This window comes from Siphateles boraxobius, unplaced genomic scaffold (assembly GCF_051911475.1).
Source record: "Siphateles boraxobius isolate OS27281-9 unplaced genomic scaffold, OSU_SipBor_1 30, whole genome shotgun sequence".
Taxonomy (NCBI): Eukaryota; Metazoa; Chordata; class Actinopteri; order Cypriniformes; family Leuciscidae; genus Siphateles; species Siphateles boraxobius.
Genome location: NW_027508920.1, coordinates 2,049,388 through 2,067,655, shown reverse-complemented (window position 1 = coordinate 2,067,655; position 18,268 = coordinate 2,049,388). Strand labels below are relative to the sequence as shown.

At 44.7% G+C, this 18,268-nt stretch overlaps 1 protein-coding gene and 1 long non-coding RNA gene across 2 annotated transcripts in view; one reads left to right on the top strand and one right to left on the bottom strand.

The window, feature by feature from the left end:
- Window positions 1–18,268, bottom strand: part of LOC143757171 (uncharacterized) — a 53,552-nt gene that overhangs the window by 17,970 nt on the left and 17,314 nt on the right. The window lies entirely within an intron of this gene.
- On the top strand, window positions 130–6,780 carry LOC143757170 (uncharacterized). Its single transcript, XM_077248117.1, has 4 exons — window positions 130–508; window positions 924–1,091; window positions 1,765–2,098; window positions 5,250–6,780. The coding sequence occupies exons 2-4, from the start codon at window positions 924–926 to the stop codon at window positions 6,323–6,325; spliced, it is 1,578 nt and encodes a 525-aa protein (XP_077104232.1). The 5' UTR covers window positions 130–508; the 3' UTR covers window positions 6,326–6,780.

Genomic DNA, 18,268 nt, shown 5'->3' with positions numbered 1-18,268 from the left:
AGCCTTCTATGTCACGACGCAGAAATGATATGCTGATTTACTGCTCAAGAAATCTTTCTTATCATCGCAGTTGGAAGCTGCTGCTTAATGAAGTGTGGAATCTGACAAAAGTGTTTTTTCAGGATTCACAGATCAACAGAAAGCGAAGAACAGCATTTATTCCAAACAAAAAGCGTCAGGAACATGTGGACAGTTCGCCTCTGATATCTACGCGCGCTTTCTACTGTCTTCCAGTGAAAGCCGCGAATTTGCGTAATTCAAATATTAACGGTCATTTTAATATTAACAGTCTGACTGACTAACAATCGTTTTGCGATGTCAATATTTATTAGGATATTAGTCGCTAGGCAATGCTAGTGAAATACAATGGTATTTTTAATAAGAGATATTGGGTTTGGTGAAGCCTCTAATCTTTTACTCCATCGCTCGTACTGTAGGAGGCGCTGTGACGTTACTTAGTCTACAGTAAAAGTACCGAAGAAAGAAAGACAACTGGATCTCTCAGACGGTGGGTTTTTAATCTGTTTTACATTATGCGTTTTTGCTGTTTACCTGTTCCTTTTCTGTCTTTATAATGAATTTATTATAGCTTTTCCTCGCCCGCTCGCCATGAAAAAAAACCCATGGTTTTATTACAGTAACCATAACAAAGGTCCTCTTGTTTTACTTCAGTAAACCACGTTTTAACCATGATATTTGTAGTCAACAATAGTTCGTACAATAGACCCCTAAAGCGCTTACAATTTAGTGAGAAATTAGCAGAAACCTGACAATATCATGTTTAATATCTGAATGCATATTGTAACATTTGATAATATTCATGAGCTGTGGTAACATTACGTGGCTCAAGCACATTTACATCTGAAATGAAAAGTTTCTGAATATTCTCCAAATATTCTGCTCATGATGTGTTTTGTCTTCAGATGTTGACCATGACAGCACAGATGGATGTGATCTGCTGTAAATCAGTAGGAACGGATCTGTCCATGCTGGATATTGAGGATTTCATCACTGAAATCTGTCAGCTGAAGAAAGAGGTGGCGTCACTGGAGGCAAAGCTGAGAGAAAGAGGAGACAAATCCAACAGAGAGGTTTGAGCAGCTCATCATTTCATCCTTTAGTTCAATCAAACCACAGTTGTGTTAGCTTCTCACTTCTTATGCACATCTCAAGTTAAAGGGGCATTCGGCAGCTGTAGCTATTTCTTCGCTGATGTTCACTATTGTTGTCACATGTTTTCTCAACGAGCTTCCCCTACAGCTGTGAGGCGTATATTTCACAATAATGTCATAAAAAAAACTCACTTGTGGCACCCTCCTCCCCCTTTCTACCGCTGCTCATGTGCATTTGTTATTATCGGAGCCGGTCAACTTTATCGTGTGGATCTATGTCGAGGTGGGTAATACATCATACACATTGAGGGTGGCGTGTGTCTTTATGTCAAATTGCTGTAAAGCAGTTTGTGTTTCTCGCTCATTCTCGCTTCTCACGAGACTTCCTATTTCAAACTTACCGGGACGTTAGTCCCCATGTTGCAAGGTTGGTTTTCCGCCTAGGAACTTTGGGGGGAGCGGGGAAAGTCACCATTCTCACCAGAACAGGTTATTAAACCATCCAAATGATTTCTAAACGGTTTTATTAAGTTGAAATAGTTGCCGAATGCCCCTTTAAGCCAGCTGCAAAATATGAAAACAAATCACTAATATAACTGCTGAGTATCAACCATTGTTCTTTGTTTATCTATTTTGTCATGATCTGGAGAAGGTTTCAGTGTGTGTGACTGATGGGACAGAAGCTCAGGATTCAGTCTGGAGATCCAGAGACACACAGGACTCAGAGCTCAGCCTCACTTTACTGTGTTATACTGACGCTCAGGATCATGGATCCGCTGATCAAACCTCTGACTGTAACGCTGGAGAACAGCAGATGAAGATGTGCTCCGTCAAACTGGAGGACTGCAGGAACCTGATAGAGAGACGAGGAGAAGAAACAGCAGAGGAACAACAACAGAGCCATGAGGAGGAGGAGGATGAAGAGGATGATGATGAAGATCAGAGTAATGATAATGTTGACGGTGATGAAGATTTTGATCCTTCAGGTATGTTTCTACCTTTTTTGACCAGAAAAGTTTAGTGATCCTTTGGTGATTGTCGAACACAATTGAATAAATTCAACGCTTATGTCTTTTACCATAAGCAAGTCTGTTTTGAACTTTATTTAATGAATGCGTGTGTTCCACTCAAACAGCAACAGATAAAGAAACAAACGATCATCTAAATTAGACTGTACTTTGCTGTTTGATGATCATCCAACATTACAGTGTTAATCCGATGTGTTCCTACGGGATTCGGCAAAAGTTTAATTTATCAGCTGGCCAGATGGTCGCTTAGAAGATGGGGTGCAATGAAAACCCTGTGGTCATTGTTGTTTCTGTGTACACTCCGTGTATTATCCCATTGAGAATCCCACCAGTAAACACTAATACATCAGTTTTTATAGTATGGGGGTATGGCAAAATGACATGATACATTACATAATTTCTCTACAATTTGATTGGTTCTTCATTACTTCAAGATGTGTGGCGTACTTGAAAGCATTTTACTATTCCTGCCAAACTTCTATGGTTACAAGTTAGTGTTACTACATATATCCATGTTGAATGTTGCTGATCTGTGGACTAAAAGCCTATAACTAGTTCATTCATGGAACAATATTTCTTCTGGTTTTCATGTCAGCGCTGTTTGATCTGTTAATAATGGAGAAATTTGAATGCTTCTCACTAGATCTCGCAGCGATGTTATTACTTCAGTGGAGAATTCAAATGCTTTCTCTACTGGATCTCTTAGCTCGTTGTAGTAACATGTCGCTTGACCAAGATCGGCTCGTGCTGCACTGACAATCTGACATTGGTCCAAACTGATAAACGGTCCATGAAACAAAATAATGAGCAGTGCAGTTTCGTTCCGCTTTCATTATGTTTGCAATTTGATGTTGGGCAGTGTGACTACTAACAAAATTTTGGTCGCACCGGCAGGAAAATTGGTCCAACGAATTGTTCGGTTTGTAATGCGTACCGAACCGACAGCCTCGTACCGAACAGTTAACCTGTTAACCTTCAAGGCCACTTTTGAAAAATCCCCAGAAATGGCATACCCAAACTTAAACAGATACAGTTCATGAACCCTTTGCACTAAAAGCACAAGTATGATCTCATTTGAAAGCTGACACCTAGTAGTTTATTGTAAATGTATAAATAATTATTGTCATAATGAAAAAAAATGTTTAAATAGCTTCAAAGTTTTGTAAAGTTATTAGAAATTTACTTTTATGAAACATCTTCATAAAAATAAAATTGAAGTTGGCCCTGGAGCAATCTAGAAATGCACTGCAGCTAAAGCCATATGTGTGACCATTTTATATTTAAAATCTGAAAATGATAAGTCTAAAACTCTGTATTTAGTTAAATGTTTTTCAAGATCATGTCAAATTACTTTATTTTGATTAGACTCTAAAATGCAAACTGATGTTTAGTCATCTTCTGAGTCATCTAATCAGTCTATTGTCTCTATTATTTTGTGGTGCAAACGAGCCCCATTCAGAGTCAGTCTCTCCTTGCACACATTTACACCTCTCCAGACTGGTTATGGCTCTAAATATGCATTTCTTTTGTCTGCATTATAGCTACTAACGACTGGCTATTCACAGGCTATTCATAGGGTTTCAAACCCTAATTTCTTTTATCAAAGTTCTCACTAAATATTTGAAACTGGTATCAAATGCACTGAAACATTTCAGTAAGCATTCCTATTTAGAAAAAAATCATAAAACAACTGCTGGTGGCAGGTGCACCTGGGCTAGCTAGCATGTTAGCTTAGCACACCATCAATACACGACCATTTATGAGATTGAAACCATGTTTGTGCTCCAAACTTACTTTATAACGCAAGTCGAGTGTTTTAAATAATCTTCTGTGATCTAATTTGGCTTCAGATAAAAAAAAATCCGACAGAAAATTTATTATTTATAGTGTTCTGCACGATGATGAAATCTATATCGATTAGCATTGCATTATAAATATAATCTATTATTATGAAATACCTGGCATGGCTTGAAGAACACAGGTAACTCAAATATCATTGCAATCATGTTTATTGTCTTCAAAACATCTTTATCTGCATGTTACAGCGATCTCTGTCAGCTACTTTCTGTATCAGTGACGTCCTGGAATGTCACATGACTATGGGTCTTCTTCGTGATCCATATATGGACTGTTATTGTGCATATAGCGCCCTCAGGCTATTGGTATGAATTGAAAACACAGCACATCTCAGTAAGAAGCGATCATAATGACTACATCGACGCATTTGGGTATAAATTCAACAAATATTATTCCTGTCTATAGAAATATGATGTGAATCTATGAGAATATATCAATATTTCTCCAAGTCTGCACATTTTTGAGCTAAAGCCCTGAGGGACGATGTTTTGCGAATCGCTGTCATGACGACAGCACGGAGTGTTTTTTTATGAATGGACCAGCTGACGCTCATAATTCATATTAAAGGTATCGACTCATTTTTCCATTTCATAACTCCTGACACAAATTAAGACATAACTGTCACTATAAGTTTCTCAGAATACAATAGTGGTCAAATACTGAATCTTGAGTATTATATCTTTTTAATGATGTATAGTTTGTCAAGGTATAACATTAAATCTGATAGTAAATTTGAACTAAATAAAAAAAAAAACCGCTTCAGTGCGCCGACGCTCTGGAAACGGTTAACAGGTTTAAATATGAATACGTGTATCATTACACCCCTGGGACAATACAAACCTCTAAAACTGTAAGAGATATTGGGCTGTCAATGCGGTGACGGAACCGAACACGAGAGCAGCGCAACCTGGCTGTTTAGATCTTATTGGTTGTTTGCTTGTCAATGGTAGCACGCGGATTTATCAAAACATCTGATAGGCTCTTTATGATCTACGTGCGATGCGAGCGCATTTTAATGAAAATATCAAGGGCTATATCGAACATGTTTACATCGTAACCGACAATAAATACCGTTGATAAATACCGATACCGTTTTATCGCCCAGCCCTATCAGGACTATGACGCTATTTTCTTCTAGAAACAAACTTTGTTGCATTATTTTCCTGTTATCACTGCTTTGAAACAATCTGTATTGTAAAAAGCACTTTATAAATAAAGGTGATTTGACTTATGCCCATTATGTTCCTTTCAGATGACGACGCTGGTTCATCTTCTGATGGAGAAACTTCCTCTATGTCCAAACAGCGACAGACAGTTGCCGACTGTGGAAAAACATTCAGCAAACAGGAACATTTAGCGAGACGTAAGAGAAAATACACAGAACAGAAAGACTTCACCTGCAAGATATGCGACATCAGCTTTACAACCTCAGAAGAGAAGAGACGTCATTCAAAAGAACACAAGAAGAAAGAGTTTCATTGTGATCAGTGTGAGAAGAAATGTAATTCCTCTTCTAGTTTCTACCGTCATAAGATGACTCATAAGGACAGGGAGGAAAAGCTGTACCAGTGCCCTCACTGTGAGAAGAGCTTCACCCAGGGATCGAGTCTGAAGAACCATCTACTCGTGCACAGCAATGAGAGGCCGTACAAGTGCGGTGAATGTGAGAAGAGCTTCAAAAAGAAATCCATTCTGAAGAGCCATCTACTCACACACACCAATGAGAGGCCGTACAAGTGTCCTCACTGCGAGAAGAGCTTCAACCAGGGATCCCATCTGAGGGGCCATCTATACACACACACCGATGAGAGACCGTATCAGTGCCCTCAATGTGAGAAGAGCTTCAAACTGAAATCCATTCTGAAGAGCCATCTACTCACACACACCAATGAGAGGCCGTACAAGTGTCCTCACTGCGAAAAGAGCTTCAATCAGGGATCTCACCTGAAGAGCCATATACGCATTCACACCAATGAGAGACCGTATCAGTGCCCTCACTGTGAGAAGAGCTTCAAAAATGGATCTAATCTGAAAATGCATCTACCCATCCACACCAACGAGAGGCCGTACCAGTGCAGTGAATGTGAGAAAACCTTTACAAACTCAACTTATCTAAAGTTACACCAAAAAACACACAATGATGTCAAACCGTATCAGTGTTCACACTGTGAGAAACGTTTCCATCATTCGACTCACCGGAAAACCCATGAGAGGATTCACACCGGAGAGGAACCGTACCTGTGCTCCTACTGCGGGAAGAGCTTTGCTAGTCCATTTCATTTTAGAATTCATCTGAGAGTTCACACTGGAGAAAAACCGTATCACTGATCAGTGATTGTGGGAAGAGTTTTTATAAGCCAAGTGACTTAAAACTATACAAGAGGACTCATACAGGAGAAAAACCTTTTAAATGCTCACATTGTGAAAAGACTTTTGCTCGATCAAGTGTCATGAAGATCCATGAGCGAATGCATACAGGAGAGAAACCTATGGTAGTAAAATAATGCCATATGTTTTTGAAACAAAAAGCCTGTTGAATTGTACTACTTGAAAAAAAATATGCATTGCATTAACCCTGCTTGTATTTTAATGCATTGTATTTTTAGGGCATTCATTTTTATGGGCTGAAATTTAGCATGGTTGAATATTTAAGCTGTGAATATTTGAATTCAAAACATTTCAAACACATTTTCATTAGTAAAATTTCAATAATCCATATTCACCTTTCATATTTCACTTCCAAAATATTCAAACTGATTAAAAATACAACCTATTATATTCAACAGGTGGTTTTCGGTCCATTTTATTTCGCTGTGCAAATTCGCTTCCACAAATTCAGTGGTTCAAATTCGACAGTAAATTCAACGTTGACATCCAGGAACTGCAGGAAAAGCAGTAGATTACCGAGCATAATCTCCATCTGCTGTTAGTTCACCTCACCAGCAGGGGGTGCAAGCGCGTGTTGTTGACGAAGACCAGAGCAACAGTTAGAGTCATAGATATCATAATATCTATGGTTAGAGCAAGCCATTCATTCATAAACTCATTTACAACAATGTAAGTGTATCTGTTATTATGTTTTATGTGAAATTCAGTGTCTTCACGATTACTTTCCCTGTGTAGCCTACATGCATCTCTACCGTGAACGAGATTATAATGTTATTCCCCCGATGCGGATGTATAGGCCTACAGATCCAATGTTACATTTGAGTTTGACATAATCTATTGGTTGTTTGTTGCCTCAACCTTATATTGCGGCGATTGTGCTGCATGCAGTAGGCTAGGCTAGGGTTTCCCTCAATAGAGATTGCTAATGTGACGTCATCGTGACGTTTTACCAGTGGTGAACGCAAAGCATTTTGGGAATCCGCGGCACAAATAGAAGGCGCCAGACTTGATTGCATGGAGGGAAGAACGCAGTGTTCAAGATGCCGTCTACCTGCTGTGTTATAAACCGCAATAGTCCTTCTTGCACAGTTTTGAAAACGAACGTTAAGGGTTGTTTTAAGGACATGTTTGTGTGTGCTCGTAGACAGCCACTCTGAAGCGGTCAGAGGCGATTCTAAAAGATTCAAAAAGTCGAGACAGGACCCATCGTCAAAATTCTATAAGTTACCCACCACTCAAACTTAGTTCATCCAAAACTAACTAGAAAATAGACTCAAAATGCTAAATACTTGAATTATCCTTTAAGAACGAATCAATATATTTGTTTTCCTTAATTTTAATGAACCCTAACTTTGTTCTCATCTGAATGGTAAATAATTGATTTTCGTATAAAATAATACTACCATTAAAAACACATTTGATTTTCTTTTTTAATAAATGTAGAATATGTAACTGCTCTGAAGAAAAGAAATGAAAACCAATGCAATATGATTAATGTCCAAAAGATGACAAACTTTTTTGAAATGGGGTTGGATAAATATGTTGCTTTTAAAACTGTATGTTTGGTTGGGTGACAGTTGTAGGTTACAGCTTGAGTTGTGTGACAAAAGCGCAATGTTGTGTTTTATTGCGAGTGTAAGTTACACAGATATAAGTAAACACTTTGCAGTTTTAATGATAACCTCTATGAACAAAATAACGGAGTAGCCTATGTTTTTATGTTTCCACTGTTCGATCGCGCGATTCGCGCCCGCGTCTCTCTCTCTCACACACACACACACACACACACACACACACAGTTCGATCGCGTCTCTCTCTCTCTCTCTCACACACACACACACACACACACACACACAGTTCGATCGCGTCTGTGTCTCTCTCTCTCTCTCTCTCTCTCTCTCTCTCTCTCTCTCTCTCTCTCACACACACACACACACACACACACACTCCAGCATGCATTGCAATCTTGACATGAATTCTGACTGCATGCAGATAGATGAGAGAGAGCGAGGAGTGTGGTGCTTAAAACATATACGTTTGAACGGACGACAGTTTTCTGGTATGGTCCGACAATGTTTTCTTTAGCCCGCTGCATTTTGTAGGATTATATTCTGTTTTCACGCTATTTTTTTTTTCATGCCAGAACCATAGAACGTAAAAAAAATAGGCCAGAACACTAGCCTGCTATGCCAGCCCATGTAAACGGGCCAAACATACCCATAATTCTTTGCGTTCTGATGACGTTGCCGCCCAGTTGGTCACATGTCTTAGCGATCTCTATACGTCAGGATTCCCCTGCTGGACATATAAAACGCTTAACGTAGCTTAATGGACTAATACAGTGATATAAAAGACCAAACTCGCAGGCAAGCAGAAGGACTCAGAATATGAACTTAACAAACAAAGTTTAAAGCTGAGCGTTTCTCAGTGATACTGCCATAAATTGGCTTGACATTGGACATTCGCACATTTAGGGACCGTCTCTAAAGTTACATACGACATTGGTATACACATTTCTAACTTCAATAGCATTTGAAGAGAACGACTTGCAGTCTTAAAACCAACTGTAAAGTGTTCATGTAGGTGTCAGGCATAATGCGCAATTTATTCAAATAAATTGAAGTTTGCTATTGAAGTTAGAAACGTTTAGGCCTATAGGACTACCAATGTTACTTTAGAGACGGTCCCTAAATGTGCGAATATCAAGCCAGTTTTACACTTAAAGCACCACTTTTACCCTCTAAGCCTCTTAGAAGTACGTCAGCTTTAGTGGGTAAGGCGTATTCGGCGGCCGGTCAAGCCTCGGCGTGCCTGCACACGATGTCCATCTTGCAGGCATACCAGGCTGACTTATTAAAGGATGTGAGTGACACTCAAGAGGTCAGCACTGACGTAGTTCGCGAACTGCGTCAGGCTGCAGATTTATCTCTGCGCGCCACCAAGGAGTCGGCCAAGCTAATGGGCATTACTATGGCAGCCCTGGTGGCCGCAGAGAGGCATCTATGGTTAAATCTCTCTGGTATGAAAGAAAAAAAAAGCTCCGCTCTCTCCTCATGGTCTTTTTGGTGATTCTGTAAATACGGTCATAGATAGATTTCAGGAAGAGAAGAAACAGTCGGCAGCGTTTCAGAAATTTATGCCTCTTAAAATTCATGTCCCCGGTACTGCTGGGCGGGAGCAGTCCAGGCCGTCAGTCAGCTCCTCACATAGGGCGCAACAGAAGCAGAGTGTCGCGTCTCGCGCTCCCCCTTCCAAACAGTGGGACCAGACGCGGCACTCTCAGCCTGAAGTCTTCTGGCAAAACTGTTCTGAGGACAGTTATTATGGCTAAGAAGGCTTCGGCAAAGAGGAAGTCCTGACACCACTGGCGTCAGGATGCTGAGGGTGGTCCCTGCCGTGGGAGAGAGGTGTTCACCGCATTACACGGTGCCCGCTCTTCTTCGGTGCCCTCAGGGGCCCGTTCTGCCAACCCCGCCTTCATGCCGGGGCACAGACGGTCCCAGCGAGCGTTTTCCCGAGGGACGCTCGCCCCCTCTGAGGAGGATCTCAGAGCAGTTAAGCCAGTCATTCCCTGCCGGTGCGCCGTTACAGGGCGCTGTGTTTGCTGCTCAAGTTACACCAGAGGCCAGTCTCGAGAGACTGGTACCCTTAGTAGTATTTCTGGCAGAGTGGAAAAGCCTTCCAAAAATATCTCAGTGGCACACAGTAAAAAAGGGTTATACTATCCAATTCAGGTGTCGTCCACCAAAATTCAGAGGGGTTCTGCCCACAGTGGTGGGCCCCGAGCAGCTCTGGTAATGGAACAAGAGGTGAAAGCGCTCCTTCAAAAGGGGGCTATAGAACGGGTTCCTCCTCCCAGGTTGGAGTCAGGTTTTTACAGCCGATATTTCATCGTTCCAAAGAAGGATGGGGGGTTGCGTCCAATTTTAGATCTGCGCCTGTTGAATCGCTCGGTAGGGAAGCTAAAATTCAAGATGCTCACTATCAAGCAGATCGTGTCACAAATCAGATCCGAGGACTGGTTTGTCACGATAGATCTGAAGGACGCGTACTTCCATATTTCCATCCTTCCACAACACAGGTAGTTCCTGAGGTTCGCCTTCGGGGGCGAGGCGTACCAGTACAAGGTTCTTCCATTTGGCCTTGCTTTATCTCCCCGCACTTTCACGAAATGCATGGATGCAGCTTTAGCGCCCCTGAGGTTTCAGGGCATTCGTATCCTCAATTACATCGACGATTGGTTGATTTTAGCTCAGACAGAGCAGATGGCGGTTCAGCATCGAGATGTTGTTCTCGCTCATATGAGAAAGTTGGGGTTGAGGCTGAACGCAAAGAAAAGTGTATTATCTCCTTCTCAGAAGACCACTTTTCTGGGTGTCGTTTGGGATTCGATCTCGATGCGGGCGCGAGTTTCTCCGACCCGCATCGCTTCGATTCTTTCAGCTATGAAACAAGTAAAGCTAGGCCAGCTACTCACTGTAAAACAATTTCAGAGACTGTTGGGTCTGATGGCAGCAGCGTCCAACGTTATACCTTGCGGCCTGTTGTACATGAGACCACTGCAGTGGTGGCTCCGGACCAAGGGATTCTCCCCGAGGGAAAATCCCCTCCGCACGGTCAAAGTCGCGCGGCGCTGCCTTCGTGCTCTGGTCATGTGGAAAGAAACCTGGTTCCTATCCAAAGGGCCTGTGTTGGGGGCTCTTTGTCGTCGCGTAACGCTAACGACGGATGCTTCCCTCACAGGATGGGGGGCGGTCATGAGTGGTCGTCCAGCCCAAGGTCTGTGACAGGACCATCATCTATCATGGCATATAAATTGTCTAGAGATGTTGGCGGTGTTCCAAGCTTTGAAACACTTCCTAGCAGACCTCAGAGGTCATCATGTGTTAGTTCAGTCAGACAACATGTCGGTGGTCTCGTATATAAATCATCAGGGGGGCCTGCGGTCGCGTCCACTTTACAAGTTGGCCCGTCAGATCCTCCTGTGGTCCCAGGGGAAGTTACGGTCTCTGAGAGCTATGTATCTTCCTGGTTATTTGAATGTGGTAGTAGACTCCCTGTCGAGGCAGGGGCCGAGGACGGGGGAATGGAGGCTCCACCCCGAGGTGGTGGAGCTCCTTTGGTTGAGTTTCGGTCGCACCGAGGAGGACCTATTCGCTTCCAAGGAGACAACACACTGTCATCTGTGGTTCTCCATCAGTCAGAAAGCCCCTCTGGGGTTGGCACTCTGGTACAGCCGTGGCCGAGGTCATGTCTGTATGCCTTTCCCCCGGTTGCTCTGCTACCAGGAGTTCTGGAGAGGGTTCGCCGGGACGGGGTCAGCCTACTTCCAGTAGCCCCGTTCTGGCCGGCCCAAGTATGGTTCGCGGACCTAATATCTCTTCTGGACGGCTCTCCCTTGGAGATTCCGATCAGGAGGGATCTACTCTCTCAGGAGGGCGGTACGATATTTCACCCCCGCCCAGAGTTGTGGAAACTGTGGGCTTGGCCTCTGAGGGGGCCCAGCTCATAGAATCTGGTCTCTCAACTGAGGTTGTTGAGACCATCCTTCACTCCAGAGCTCCGTCCACGAGGAAGTTATATGCCCTGAAGTGGAAACTTTTCACTTCTTGGTGTGCAGAACACCGGCAGGACCCAGTTAACGGCCCAGTGGGTGCAGTGCTGGAGTTTCTGCAGGAGCGTTTCTCTGCAGGGTTATCCCCCTCCACACTAAAGGTGTAAGTGGCGGCACTAGCTGCTTACCATGTCCCTTTCAGTGGAGTTTCTCTTGGGAGACACCCACTTATAACTCGCTTCCTTTGTGGCACTTTGAGGCTGAGGCCTGCAGTTCATTTGAGGGTGCCGACTTGGGATTTGGCCATTGTACTAGAGGTTCTTTCTTTGGACCCCTTTGAACCTATTGAGGAAGTTTTTGAGAAATTTCTCATGTGTAAAACTCTTTTTCTGCTTGCAATCTCCTCACTAAAGAGAATAGGAGATTTGCAGGCCCTGTCGGTTGCACCCTCGTGCCTGGAGTTTTTGCTGGTATGGTTAAGGCTTTTCTATACCCTATACCAGGTTATGTCCCTAAGGTCCCTACTAATGCTGTCAGACCTACAGGGCTGCAGGCTTTCTATCCTCCTCCTTTTGTGAGGATCCTCCTCATTTTGTGAGGATCCTCCTCAGATCAGGAGAAACTTAACCTTCTCTGCCCGGTTAGGGCGTTAGACGCTTACGTCCACAGAGCTGCCCTGTGGAGGAAATCAGAACAGTTATTTGTGTGCTTTGGACCACCCAGGAAAGGGTGTCCCGCGTCTAAACAGAGAATGAGCAAGTGGGTGGTTGAGGCCATCTCACTTGCTTATGAGTCGGCTGGTCAGCCTTCACCTTTGGCTGTACGAGCCCACTCTACTAGGAGTATGGCTGCTTCTAAAGCATTGTTGTCAGGAGTATTGCTAAGTGATGTTTGTGATGCGGCTGGGTGGTCCTCACCGCATACATTTGTTAAGTTCTATGAATTGGACTTAAGTTCCACTCCTGGGGCGCAGGTGCTCTCGTCCTCTGTGCGCTAGTTCCCACATGACGGTCATTTGCTCCTATGGCGACATGGGTATTGGCGTTCCCACAGCTTGACGCAGCTCGAGTTCCCTTGAAAGGGAACGTCTCGGTACCGTATGTAACCCTAGTTCCCTGATAGGGAACGAGACGCTGCGTCGTTTTGCCATACTCCCAGCATGCCCGTTAGCGCTTCCTTCAGGCCTATCAGAAGCTGTCGCGCTTGTGTTTTGGGGGTGCTTTATAGTTTCCTGGTCGATGACGTCACCCGCCTATGACGTTCCGTCTCTCCATTGGACTGATTCCATACGTGCTTCATGACGCACACACGCAGAGGCGTTCCCACAGCTTGACGCAGCGTCTCGTTCCCTGTCAGGGAACTAGGGTTACATACTTAACCGAGACGTTTCTAACCGTGTGTCAGGTTTGATTTACTTTTTTCTGCACGTTTGCCCAGCTCAAATTGTTGACATTTTTCTTAGGGATTTTCGACCTTACTCTACTGATTCCCTGAACCTTTTTAAAGGAAACAGCGTTACAGAACTTTCAAGTTACAGTAGGTGTTCAATACACATTGTGGTTGTCATTTTCCTTTTCTTTCTTTTTCCCCTAATCTTTTTCATACTTTTATTTGTTAATGGACAAATTCGAGTTCAACCAGTTGAAAATTGTTTCTTTAAATGTGCGGGGCTTAAGAGATGACATTGAAAGAAAAGCAATTTTTCTGTTTTGTAGACGTTATAATGCAGATTTAATTTTCTTGCAAGAGACTCATTCAGCTGCTTCTGATTCAAAATTTTGGAAAGCTCAATGGGGCGATATGTTTTTTTTTTAGTCATGGGTCAAATAATCCAGCTGGTGTTCTTATTTTAATTCATAAGTTTAAAGGAGATTGTCACAGAATGCTCTAGCACACCTCCTTCTGGCGTCATTAGATCCCTTTCTCCTGAGTATTAAGACTTCATCTCCCATCTCCCCTCTCTGCACTCATCACCATCCAGCCCTGCTGAATTCCCGCATCATCTTCAGCTTTATCACCTGTTGCTCCTTATCCTCCCTTTATATAGACTGCTTGCTCTTTTGTTCTCTGTGAAGTATTGATTTGCCTATCTGTCTGTGTTGCACTACTCTGTTATCTCTGGACCTTCGATCTCTGACCTGGACTGCTTCACGTACTCCCGCACCTTCGCTGCCTGTCCTGACCTTGGCCTGTGTTTCGCTTGGATTATTGGATTGCCCCTCTACTAACGCCAGCCTGAGTATACCACTTATGCCTGCCTGAGTTCTCTTCTATTGCCAGCTTGAGCTTATGTCAGCTGTCCTCGTTTTTGTTACCTGTGTTAATAAACTTCTGCAAATGGATCTTACTGCGACTTCAACCAGTCCCGGGAGCACGTCACGGATGAGAGCCGTATCTCCTTTGTATGCTCGCTTCTCACTGGAAGGGCGCTGGAGTGGGCAACGGCGATGTGGTCAGGAGGTCAACTTTCGTCTTTTACTTATGATGTTTTTGTTACCCACTTCAGAGAAGTATTTGAACATCCCGCAGGAGGAAAGGAGCCTGGGGAACTACTGCTCGCTCTACGTCAAGGAAGTTCCACTGCAGCAGATCACACTCTCTCCTTCCGAACGCTTGCGGCTCAAACTAACTGGGGGGAGGAACCACTGAAGCTTCTGTATCGAAAGGGATTAAATGCGGACCTTCAGGGAGAGTTGGCGTGTCGTGACGATGGTAAGACCCTCAATCAAATCATGGATCCCGCCATTCGTCTCGACAATCTGATCTGGGCTCGACGCACACCATTCAGATCCTGTTTGAATATCGAGTCCCATACTAGTCCAGAGCCTGAGCCGATGCAGATCGGTTATACTCACATCACCCCCGCTGAACGCGAGAGAAGACGACGCAACCATCTGTGCATGTACTGCGGACAAGCCGGTCATCTGAGGGCTTCCTGTCCTGTAAGACCCGCATCTCGAGATCCCGCTGCGGTGAGTTTTTGTTTACCCTCTCCTAATTCATTCATCGTAGAGAGTGCATTAAATATCAATGAGAGAGTTATTAAATTGGGGGCTTTAATCGATTCGGGTGCTGCTGGAAATTTCATTGACTTAGCGTTTGCCAATACTCATCACCTCTCTCTTCTCCCTTGTGAACCACGTGTGACAGTGGCAGCGTTAGATGGGCGGCCCCTGGGGACAGGAGAGGTTCAGTTCACCACGCAATCTCTCACTCTTTGCATTGGTTCGCAGCACACATAATCAATTCAGTTTTTTACAATCAACTCGCCTCTTCATCCTGTGATCCTGGGATTTCCCTGGCTGGAGAAACATAACCCACAAATTTCCTGGGTAGAGAGGAGAATTGTTCAGTGGTCCCCCTTTTGTCAGGAGAGTTGCATGTCCGCTGTCCAGGGTTCTGAAAATAACTGCAGGTCCGCTGTTCAGAGTCTGGAGACGGGCTCGCTCTCTCCCAAGGATTTATGGCTCCATGAGTTACCCAAAGTTTACCATGATTTAGCCCTGGCATTCAGCGAGAGGGAGGCTTCACATTTACCACCACATCGGGCGGTCGACTGCGCCATCGAACTACTGCCAGGGTCCGTGCCACCGCGCGGGAGAGTTTATCCTCTATCTCAACCTGAAACTGAGGCTATGAATTCGTACATAGAGGAGCAGCTTGCCAAGGGTTTCATCACCACCTCTACGTCTCCAGCATCTGCCGGTTTCTTTTTTGTAAAAAAGAAGGATGGGGGTCTCCGGCCATGCATTGACTTTCGGGGTCTCAATGAATTAACGGTCAAATACCGCTATCCGCTGCCACTCGTTCCAGCTGCCCTGGTGATGCTTCGCACTGCCCGATATTTCACCAAACTTGACCTACGGAATGCATATAATTTCATTCGCATTCGGAGGGGTGATGAGTGGAAGACGGCTTTTTCCACAACTTCCGGCCACTATGAATATCGGGTAATGCCGTTCGGACTTTCTAACAGTCCCTCCGTTTTTCAAGCCTTTGTCAATGAGATTTTCCGGGACCTGCTCAATCGGAGTGTTATTGTATACATTGATGACATCCTATTTTTTTCCGAAACCCTCGAAGCACACATCAAGGATGTACGTGCCGTCCTTCAGCGTCTAATTGAGAACCAATTATATGCCAAAATCCAGAAGTGCGAATTTCATCAGATACGCATCGCTTTTCTGGGTTACGTCATCAGTGCCGAGGGAGTGCTTATGGATGACAGCAAAGTCCAAGCGGTTGTTAACTGGACTCAACCCACATCAGTGAAGGAGTTGCAGCGCTTCTTGGGCTTTGCCAATTTTTACCGCAGATTCATTCGTAATTTCAGTATGATTGTGGCTCCGCTCACATCCCTGCTTCAGGGAGGAGGAAGAGGTTTCCGTTGGTCCCCGGAGTGCAGTTCGGCGTTTGAATGGTTGAAAGCAAAATTCACCACAGCCCCCATTCTCCGTCATCCAGATCCGGAGAAGGAGTTTATTGTAGAGGTGGATGCCTCTAACACTGGTGTGGGTGCGATCCTGTCTCAACGCCATGGTAGTCCCGCTAAAATGTATCCACGTGCTTTCCACTCACGCAAGCTCAATGCAGCTGAACGCAATTATGATGTGGGCGACCGGGAACTCCTGGCTATGAAGGCGGCCTTTGAAGGGTGGAGACACTGGTTAGAGGGTGCGCTCAAGCCCTTCACAGTTCTCACTGACCACAGAAATCTGGAATACATCAGATCTGCCAAACGTCTGAATGCTCGCCAGGCTCGTTGGTCCCTCTTCTTTTCCAGATTTAATTTTAAAATCACCTACCGGCCGGGCTCGAAGAACGGAAAGGCAGACGCCCTATCTCGTCAATTCGACAGCCTCTGGGAACCGTCTAAACCAGAATTTATCCTGCCCTCCACTCTCATTGTTGCACCCGTACAGTGGGATATAATCTCTGAAATCACTGTGTCTCAGCAAAGACATCCAATTCCACCTGAATGCCCCACGGATCGTCTGTATGTCCCCCTCGAACTCCGTAACCGAGTTCTTCAATGGGTTCATTGCACCCCTTGCGCTGGACATCCGGGTATTGCAGCCACCACTCAGTTGGTCTCTAAACGCTTTTGGTGGTCTTCACTTCGATCTGATGTCATAAAGTTTGTACATCAATGTACCACTTGTAACACTGTCAAGTCATCTCACCTGAAACCTGCTGGTCTCTTACAGCCTCTGCCAGTACCACAACGTCCCTGGTCCCACATCGCCATAGATTTTGTCACGGATCTGCCACGATCTCAGGGGTTTACTAATATCCTCTCAGTAGTCGATCGCTTCTCGAAGTCCTGCCGTTTCATCCCTTTGGCTGGACTCCCCACAGCGCTTCAGACCGCAGAGGCGCTCCTCAATCAAGTGTTCCGTCTCTTCGGTCTTCCCGAGGACATCATCACTGATCGGGGTCCGCAGTTCACCTCTCGTGTTTGGAAGGAACTTTGCTCCAAGCTCAATATTAACGTCAGCCTCATCTCTGGATACCATCCTCAGGCCAATGGGCAGGTTGAACGGCTTTACCAAGACCTCACTCGCTTCCTGCGGACTTATTGCCACCAAAATCAGCAGGACTGGAGCCGCTTTCTGGTCTGGGCAGAGTATGCCCAGAACTCCCTGCTTAAACCGGCCACAGGATTGACTCCCTTTCAATGTGTTTTAGGGTTCCAGCCTCCTCTATTCCAGTGGACAGGAGAACCATCGGACCTCCCAGCAGTGGACACTTGGCTCCGTCGTAGTGAAGCTACCTGGGATACTGCTCATGTCCATTTGCAGAGTGCCATTCGCCACTATCAGCATTATGCAGATCGGAGAAGGCGTGGCGGTCCTCAGTATCGTCCCGGCCAGTGAGTGTGGCTCTCCACCCGAGACTTGCGTCTGAAGCTGCAAAGCAAAAAGCTATCCCCTCGGTTCATTGGACCGTTTAAAATTCTGCGCCAAATCTCTCCCGTCTCTTTTCGATTGGCTCTGTCACAGAACGCTCTAGCACACCTCCTTCTGGCGTCATTAGATCCCTTTCTCCTGAGTATTAAGACTTCATCTCCCATCTCCCCTCTCTGCACTCATCACCATCCAGCCCTGCTGAATTCCCTCATCATCTTCAGCTTTATCACCTGTTGCTCCTTATCCTCCCTTTATATAGACTGCTTGCTCTTTTGTTCTCTGTGAAGTATTGATTTGCCTATCTGTCTGTGTTGCACTACTCTGTTATCTCTGGACCTTCGATCTCTGACCTGGACTGCTTCACGTACTTTCGCACCTTCGCTGCCTGTCCTGACCTTGGCCTGTGTTTCGCTTGGATTA